General features: G+C 42.0%; 1 protein-coding gene across 9 annotated transcripts in view; it reads left to right on the top strand.

The window, feature by feature from the left end:
* nfic (nuclear factor I/C) overlaps positions 1–9,880 on the top strand; it is an 81,814-nt gene that overhangs the window by 11,174 nt on the left and 60,760 nt on the right. For 7 of the 9 annotated variants that reach the window (XM_046049177.1, XM_046049175.1, XM_046049176.1 and 4 more), the window contains exons 2-4: positions 1,107–1,220; positions 7,568–7,738; positions 7,967–8,143. In XM_046049177.1, the coding sequence (XP_045905133.1) occupies positions 1,107–1,220; positions 7,568–7,738; positions 7,967–8,143 (462 nt within the window). The remainder of the gene's footprint in view (positions 1–1,106; positions 1,221–7,567; positions 7,739–7,966; positions 8,144–9,880) is intronic. The other 2 variants (XM_046049180.1, XM_046049181.1) reach the window with 1 other exon arrangement.

Below are 9,880 nucleotides of genomic sequence, written 5' to 3'. Positions count from 1 at the left end.
CAGCTCAGTGCACCTCCAGGAAACCTGAATGCCTTTACATAAACAGAAATGATGAAAAGTAGGTGAAACCTGAGTTTCACAATATCCGTACAGTCCTAGTGAGGTTAAATGTTAAAATGTGAAATGTCAAAATAGATGACTTTGTTTAGTTGCTGACTTTAACAGTTTAATATTTGCAACATGGTAATGTTGATTAATTAATTGGTATTAAGCATGTTTTATATCAATACAAGTAAATGGAAATCAAACAAATATTTATAACATTGTAAATGTACTACATTGAGCATTGAGGTGCTCAGAAATTTTAAATATAATTATATGTTATGGGTTTTTGACCATAAACTATAGCCTGATTAGGGTGACATGGAGAGTGTGAGTGGAAGAGAAAATAGTCTGGCAGTGACTCTGACTTTCCACTGACTGGGACATTTACAGTTCCAATCAAAATTATTCAACCACCACTGCAAATTAGGTTTATTATCAAAATGTACAGACTTTCAGCTGTTTGCACAAATCCAACAAAAGCAACTGAAATAGCTCAATACAATGAATGCTTTAAGTGGTTTCCCAAAATTTAGTTTTAATTTAAATGCAACTAAAAATGACTTCTCCATTCCCAACATCTTCATGGCAAGCATTTTTAGTACTTACTAGAGCACCCTTTTGCTGTTATGACCTACTGCAAACGAGATGCGTAGACGCTCGTTTCTGGCAGCATTCCTGAAGAATCTTGGCCCATTCCTCATGAGCAGTAGGTAGGTAGCTAGGTAGGTTTATTGTCACAATATAACAAGTTGTAGAGTGAAATTGAGTTTTGTAACTCTCTTCTGCTACATAGCAGAAGATAATAGCAGATAATATACATTAATACAAAATCAATTATGAAAAATGGGAAACAGAAATAAGCTATCATCACTTGAGCAGTGCTGAGGATGAAGTAGAGTTTAAAAGTCTGATGTGGCAGCAGAAACTTCTATATCTCTTCACAGAAGGCAGCAGGGTGAACAGGCTGTGTTGATGATTTTCTCTGGGGTTCAAGTCAGGTAACTGTGATGTCCACTGTAGAATCTTCCAGTCCAATCCATCTTGCCTTCCACACACTACAGGTTTCCAGTGCCAGAGGATGCCAGCAGCCCCAGAGCATCACCGAGCCACCACCATGCTTAACTTTGGGCATTCGTCTTCCTCCAGACATACTGCTGATCCATCGTGCTGAAAAGGTCCAGTTTTGTTTCTCAAAACTTCAGTGGCTTATTTAGATGATTTTGATCATATTTGAGCGGACTTTTCTTGTGCCTTTGGGTCAGTAGTGGTGTACGTCTTGGAGTTCTGGCATGGAAACCATCTATGTTCAGCATATGCGTTACTGTCCTCACTGAATCCTCAGTACCTGTTGCCACCAAGACTTTGCTGCAGGTCTTTTGCAGTCACTTGATGGGTCTTCACAACCTGCATTCTCAGAAATGTGGTTGCAGCTGTTGATAGTTTCCTTTTTCTGCCCCATCCAGGTAGTGTAGCCACTGTTCCTTTAACTTTGGACTCGCAAACTATGCTTCCAGCGGTGTCTCTAGGAACATTCAGTGCCTTCATAATCTTTTTGTATCCTGTTCCTTGTCATTTATGTCAAATGTTAAGCTTGATTTATACTCTTGCGTAGGGTCTAAGCCATAGGCTACACACGTAGCCAGGCATTTATACTTGTGCGTCCGCGTGTCCGTCAATCTGCAATTACAAACCCCAAACGCCAGTCGGCAGTAGCGCTACAGCGTCCTCCGTGTTGACTTTTGCGAGCCGAGCCGGCTAACTTCCGGTTTAGCCCTCCGCTAACATGAATGGGGGTAAAATTGTAAACGCTGATGTAGCCTTTTCAAATGTTATCGACCGAGTGGATCACATTCTGATAATGAAACGAGTCATTTCGCCCGGGTTGTGACGGTCAGATATATTGATCCACCATGTTACAGCCGCCGTCTTGGGCGCTGGTAAAAGTTACTTCAAAGCACGGGCACTTCCTGTCGGCTTGGAGGGCGAGGCTGCCCAGCCGACCAATCACAGAGTTACGGTCCGTGTCGACTCGACGTGTAGTTACATTTTTGCAGCCCGCAGACAAACCAGACAAATGTGACAGAAGTTGACGGAAGTTGAACTTCCATATATGGTTCGTCCCACAAGCCACCTCGCACAAAACGCGATGACGTTTATCTCGGCCGTTCGGCCCACGCAGAGCCGTTAAAAATAAAAAGAGCTGATATAGTGTGTCAACGTACCAATCAGTGTACATTATGCGTTAATATTTACTATATATATTTTTAATTATATAATATTATTATAGTATATTAATACTGTAAATATTTATTTAATAGCGTAATGATAATAAAGCAATGTTTCAATTCATACTGTTCCAAAGTGATTTTAAAGAGGTGGTATTATGGTCATTTTCAGGTTCAAAATCTTATTTAGGGGTTGTACCAGAACAGGTTTACATGGTTTAATTTTCAAAAAACACCATGTTTTTCTCATTCTGCACATTGCTGCAGCTCCTCTTTTCACCCTATGTGTTGTACGCTCCACTCTTGAGCTACAGAGGGATGCATCTTACTTGTACAAAATCTTTGTTGGGAGTTGCACATGCGTAGTTCCCAGCCAATCAGAAGCAGAGAAGGGCGGGTCGTAAGAGACAAGGTAGTGTGATCCAAATCAAAGCTGCTTCAGACTGCGACCGTAACCTATCATTGTTCCACATCTTACCATAAACCACTACAAAAATCACCATATTTCAACTCAATTTTACATAAAAATTGGCCAAACAATTTGAACGTTTGCTCAGTAGCTTTCACATCGGGTGTAACGTTAGCATTATAGCTACAAATTTAGCTGTGTTAGCCAACGTTTACAACAACTCCGCACTTGAACAGTCTGAAGTTACATTGCAGTGTTTATTTTAAATATAATTCACAACCAATAAAGCGTACTTACAGGTTGTGATTGTGAATTTCCAGGCACAAACAGAGTCGGAGTTGAAATGTCTTTTAGGACTAAACGTTGAACTGTTGCCGGTGTTCTGACTGTGCTGCCCTGCCGAAAAATGCTACCATAGCGCAAATCGATAGACTCGACTCTACTCGGCCCTGCTCCGTTTTCCATTGCAGATAGTACCCAGAGATGGTACATAGCTTGTCGTCATAGCGACACCACACACAACTGCCGCGACGTAATGTTCAATGCGACACACACACCAGCGATCCACACAGCTTTCTCTTTTTAAAGTTAAAACGTTTCAACATTCCTCAGAATGTAAAGACAGATAAGCGGTATGAAAACCTTCCAGCTGTGTTTTCCTCTGCCGTTGCTGCTGCAGCGGTCTGTGTGACGGCGGGAGCAGAGGGCTCTGTGAGCGGGCGGCTGGTCGGCCTCACACACTCCTCCCGCGGGTCGGCGCAGGCTTCCCCCGCAGCCACTCGCAGAGCTCCTTAACTCCAAAAATATTCAAGCATATTTTTGTTCCGCCATCACTTCTCGTAAAACTGTCAATATTCGAAATCTACACAGCTGATTTCTCCCCTCAAAACTTCTCAGAAGTGGATTTAGTGATGAAATTCCATACGAAAACTGTAAAACTTTCTGTTGCTGGCCTCTGTCTGGTGCACTCAATGATGATGCAGTGAATAGTGAATATTCTCTCTGACCAATCAGCAGTCTGTCGTGTTTTCACGTTACATTTTAGTATCCCTCAGCTCACTTGGAACCTCACGGAGGTGAGGTGATACAAAAAAAAGTACCTGGAAGCAGGTACAGGTACAACATTTCTACAATGGGAAATCAAACAAAGGCGAGTTGAGCCAAAGGGCCTCCACTCAGACTAGCTTGGTTTGAGGGCGTGCCTGACCCCCGCTAGCCGCTTGACAAGCTTTATAATGCGTTTTCATTGTGACGTCACAAGTAAAGGAAGTGAAGGGCAGGACTACAAACGAGCTGTTTTCAGGCGGTTCAGAGCAGAGTTTTCTGTGGGAGATGGGAACTCCTGTTGGGCTGGACTTTGGGCTTTTCACTTTACAAACCTGTTACATGCACAAAAAAAGAGATATAACTCAATAAAGGAGAGGGGGAAAGCCAAAAAGCATAATACCACCTCTTTAAGTTTCACAAACCAAGAATATTCTGTACATCACGAGCCAGATGTATCTTGATTTAGGTTAAAACTTTACAACATTACTGAGAATTTTATGATAGAATAGCGGTACGAACATTAACACTATTGTTCAGCTGTTGCTGGACACGTCAGCTGTGTTGGCTGCAGTGGTCTGTGTGGAGGGAGCTAACCGGAGCTAGCTAGCTAACTATTCCTGACAGCCCCCAGAGGTATATTACTCTTACCCTAACCATCACAGGGTGTGTGCCTAAAGTTATTGATTGTATGCATGTCGACCGGTTAACATTAACCCTACAGCGGCGCACATCGGCCGCTAGCAGATAGGGCTAACCTCCATTGTGTTGCTCTGCAGCCTCCGCTAACGTTACTGCAGCTATATATTGACACCTGCCGGCACCATGGTCGGAACTTGTCAACTCCGAAATTGTTTGAACACATTTTCGATTCGCCGTCAATTTTTGTCAGACTGCCGATATTCGACATGTACACAGTTGATTTCTCGCCTCAAAACTTCTCAGAAGTGTATTTAAAGTTCTGTTGTTGCCCTCTAAAGAATAAAACAGTTAACATTAGGATCTATACTGTACGCAAGCCGAGATTAACGTCATCACGTTTTGTGTGCGGTGTCTTCTGGGACAAACCATAATTGGAAGTTCAACTTCCGTCAACTTCCATCTGGGGCAAGTTCAATCTCAAAACGTTTCGCACCGATTTGCAACATTTTCGGATTGAACGACATGTTTCCTTGCAACAATGAGCAACGTTCTGCAACAGGCTTTAAGGTATGTTTTCTCCCGTTTGGTGTGTGTGTCACAGGTTTTACCCAATCGGCTGCAACAAATTTGTAAACACAGCAGTGTTAAAAAGGCAGGGAAATTCAGTGCGCTTGCGAACACAGCAGGGTGTTCAGGGAACCACCGTTTCCGTTGAAAAAAATGTTTTGCTACGTTTTGTCTGCGCTGAACTGGGACCAGGTCTGCGGGCTGCAGCTAGATATACTGGCATTTTTGAGGAGGTGCACGTGTGCACGTCAGGCTACGCCATAGGTGACGGTGTAGGGTAGGGGGCTACGCAGAGGCTACGCCGTCGATTTGACGCAGAAGTATACATTGCACTTTACCCTAACAATCGCGGTCGGGATAAGCGGTACCACGAAGCTGGTTATCAACTCGGTAACTCAACCAAGGGTTTCCCAATCCAGCTGTGAGCGCGTTCACATAAAAGATGTGGTGTTAGCAGCAGATGACCAATCACAGACATGAACAAGTCTACTGGCAGCAGAGTGGCATATTTTACAAACGAGCAAACTGTAACACTACAGAAATGCGACATAGGCCTAGTCTAAGTAACACAGCTGCAGCTGACACATTCAGGGAGACAGTGTGAATGCCTAAATGAACAAGCGTAGTCTATAATAATGCGTTGATTTGATGTGTTCTTATGAGCTGTATGAAAATATCAGCCTTATTCTTTCAGCTCGGCTGTGTGTCAGCGTTTCCACATTAAAAGACTCGGGCATTGAAGATGTGGTCTTCCACCTCACTTTAAAAAACATCTTGTCACTTCAAAACACCCTCAAAAGTATCCCAAACATTGTTCTAAATTAACTTCATAAAGCAATGAAACGAAACATCCATTCATGCCATAAAATGTGCTCAAATAGTTGTTAAAAGACTGAATCTCATTATCTGCACCCACATCGCAAAAAGTGGGGAGGTAGGCTAAATGACCAGTCTCTGTAGTTGGCCTATAAGAAAGCTACTAACCTAAAATAAGTAGCCTACATTCATATCAAATCTTAGTATTTCAATATCCCTACCAAACTGCTCATAATAGTTATTATTATCATAATATAATATTTTTTAACGGCTGCGACAGGCTGTGTGAAACGGACTGGGAGCAAATAAAAAATATTAAACACATTTCAAAGCAGTAAATAGGCTTTATGTAAAAACATGTAGGCAACAATGGCCTAAAGCTTTTAATCAGTCTCTGTAGGATGATATCGCTTTAGCCTACAGGAGTTTCTCCGTATCACTGCAGCAAACATAAAGCAGCCTATAAAACAGTCTGTGGGATGACTAAAAAAAGCCCTGTATTAGTTGCATCAGGTGTGCTTGAGACAACACCTGTTTTGCGTATTTGTGCTGTTGTAAGGGATTCTATTAAGGTGGTCGAATAATTTTGAGACTGAAGAAGTCATTATAAGTTGCATTTTCAGTTGAATTTGGGAGCAACTTTGTTGCATTTGTTGCTTTGAGCTATTTCCTTTGCTTTTGTTTGATTTGTTCATTGCAAACAGCTGAAAGATTGTAACTTTTGACAATAAAACTGATTTGCAGTGATTCATTGCAACTGTATTTATCCACATAACACTTTATTGAAAAAAAAAACTTTATTGTCTATCACATAATGATAGAAAATTGTCTTAGGTTAGGGGCTCACATACAACAAAAACATACACCCATGAAATACGCATAAGATTATATTAAAACACAAACAATTCCATAAATAAATAGGAGCAGGTGTGCAAAGCTGCATTAAAAGTAGTGTCAGTCTATTTGTCGTTATTTAAAATGGATATTGCAGTGGGAATGAAAGAATTTTTGTGAGTTCTTTTGGCCAGAGGTGCTCTGAAGCAGCGGCCTGATGGTAGTAGCTGAAGGAAGTGGGAAAGGGGATGTAAAGGGTCCTTAGTGATGGAGTCTGCCTTTCTTTTTATTGCATGGCTGAAAAAAACAGCTGGATTTGAGTGGTGCCTGTGATTTTGGTGGCATGTTTGATGATTCTTGTGAGTTCTTTTCTTGATTTTCTCTGGGAGGAAGTTGCACCAGGATGCAATGTTGAAAATGAGAACTGATTCGACGAGTGACCGATACACTGTTGGTAAAATGTCCTGTCTGACATTAAAACCTTTCAGCCTTCTCAGGCGTTCTCTGGCCTTCTCAGGCCCAGCAGCACCCATCATGTGCTGTTGGGCCTTTTTGTAGACCCCATCTACATGTTGTGTGGAGGACAGGTGGTGGTCAATCTCAGTGCCCAGATATTTAAAGCTCTTGACTTGTTCTACCACCTGCCCCTCCAGCCTGAGTGGTTCAGAGAGAGGGTGTGGTATCAGTTGCCCGGCACCCCCCCACAACACATCTTTTTGGTCTTATTGATCAGTTCCAGGGAGCTCTCCTGGAACCACAAGACCATGGTGTCCACATACTGCCTATATGTGGAGAGGGAGTGCTTGTCTGTCAAGCGGGCCATCAGGGCGGCTGTGTTGTAGCCTGATTATGTCGGTGTACTGTTAGGAAAATAGATGCTACATGTCCAAACTAAGGAAGTTGTGGTTAAAGTTGGTTTGGTTACTGATAATTGTGTGTAGTGTATGCGTGTGTATTTAACTTAATGTGTCTGTCTGTCATGTAGGATGAGTTCCATCCGTTCATTGAGGCTCTGCTGCCTCAGGTCCGTGCCTTCGCCTACACATGGTTCAACCTCCAGGCCAGGAAAAGGAAGTACTTCAAAAAACATGAGAAAAGGATGACTAAAGAAGAAGAGCGAGCTGTCAAAGACGAACTTCTTGGGGAAAAGGCAGAGGTGGGATGGATAAGTTGGAGTGGTGGATAATAGAAATAAATATTTTTATTTTGAACTCAAGTAGCTAAAACTAAAAACTGAAGACATTATGTATGTAGTTAAACCAGTGTTTTGTAACATGTTAATATACATTTCCAAATTTGACTTACTGGTCTTACAGCTATTTATATATGCGAGTACAATATATTAATAGACATAACTCCCTTTACAATATCATTCTGTTCCTAGGTGAAACAGAAGTGGGCCAGCCGTCTTTTGGCCAAGCTAAGAAAGGACATTAGACCTGAATGCAGAGAAGATTTTGTCCTGTCAATCACTGGGAAGAAAGCTGCATGCTGTGTCCTGTCAAACCCTGACCAGAAAGGCAAAATGAGACGCATAGACTGTCTCCGACAAGCTGACAAGGTAAATAAAATTCTGCCTAATCGCACCTGTTAATTTACAGTAGTTCTGTTCCACAGTTGTTTTGTGTCAGCTGGTCAGGATAATAAGTAAATGTTGCTGAGTTCAGAGCTTCTAACCAAAAATGATGTATGATGAAAATAAGTATGATGGTTTACAGGCAAATGTTTTTCAGAGGGTGGGTAATTATTTCTCACCCAGATTAAAATAGTATGCCTGCATCCGTACACTTGTGAACATGAGATTAAAAATCACAGGGTTACATCATAATTGTTATATCAAGATATTTTTTGCGTCATAAAGGTACGCCATATGCAGTGGACAAAAGCCAGTTATGAGTCAGTATTATCTTTCAATATTTTACATAAAACAAACAGCTAATAGGAGCAGTATGTGTCTAGAAACACAATACAAGTGGATCTTATTGATTAGTGATTTTTCTCTCCATAGAGCATTCAATTTTCACTAACCTAGAGCAGCACCTACCTTTACATTAGACTGCATCTTAAAGGAAAGTAGAGGTGCAGTTGAGTAAAATGTTTCATATATAAAGTTAGTTTACAGAATAATCTCATACAAGTTCAGCATAACACATTTGCAACTAGGGCTATCGTGGCTATTTACAGTTTTGATCATTCACAAGTTCTGCACACGTGTCCTCTAATTTATAAACCCGCATACACGTTCTTCATAGTTAGCAGAACGTACACCAAAACATTTAGTATTTACATTTACTGGTATGGAGAGTTGTGGATCTAAACCCTTTATTGGTTGTGATTACATGTGTTTTGATATTTAACTGTGCCCCGTTTTAAACTTTTTAATTATTCTTTTACGAGTCGCCAACCACCTGAAACTCGCTCATACTAGCGACACAACCCATTATAGGTACCGTAGGGGGAGTGGGGCGCTGAAGTGTACAGGGCCAGGGTCAGGAGATTGCGGAGCGACCAGGCATGCTGTGGATGGTCGGCGATCGTTCCCTCTGGTTGGACGAAGCCCGGCGCTCCTGATTTCATGCATGATCCATGATGATACAGAAAAATAGAAATTAATGGCAAAAAGCATATTTTCAATATTTTAGAGACCCCCCAAAATTTCACAAATCCTGTTTTTAGAGGAGCTAAGCTCTCCCTGGCTCCCCCGTAGTTTGCACCTTGCGCAGACCTTCATTCAGTTACATGAATATGATTCAACTGGTAAAGTAAACAAACAAATGTGCTCGGATGCTAGCAAGGCTATTTTGTAATTGTAAATGATTGATAAGAAATTCACTTTTTTTAAGCTTCATAAGGGGGCTTGACAGAAAAAGTATGATATTTCGTGTGTGTGTGTGTATATAATATAAATCCCCCTGTCACCCCTTGCGGGGTGGTATGTGTCATCCTCAAGCTGGGGTCCTCTACCAGAGGCCTGGGAGTTTGAGGGTTCTGCGCAGTATCTTAGCTGTTCCTAGGACTGCACTCTTCTGGACAGAGACCTCTGATGTTTTACCTGGAATCTGCTGTAGCCACTCTCCCAGTTTGGGGTCACTTTGGAAGTGCATGTTAGAGATTAGGAGTTAAAGGTGTTATAAGAGGAAGTGTTCTCGGAAGAGATGAGTTTTCAAGAGCTTCCTGAAGTTAGAGAGGGACGCCCCTGCTCTGATGGCGTGTGGTAGCTCGTTCCACCATCGTGGTGTCACAGATGAGAATAGCCGGGACTGGGATTGCTTTGTGTGAAGGGATGGCAGAGCCAGGC

This window comes from Micropterus dolomieu, linkage group LG05 (assembly GCF_021292245.1).
Source record: "Micropterus dolomieu isolate WLL.071019.BEF.003 ecotype Adirondacks linkage group LG05, ASM2129224v1, whole genome shotgun sequence".
Taxonomy (NCBI): Eukaryota; Metazoa; Chordata; class Actinopteri; order Centrarchiformes; family Centrarchidae; genus Micropterus; species Micropterus dolomieu.
This window is presented reverse-complemented; position numbering and strand designations above follow the sequence as displayed.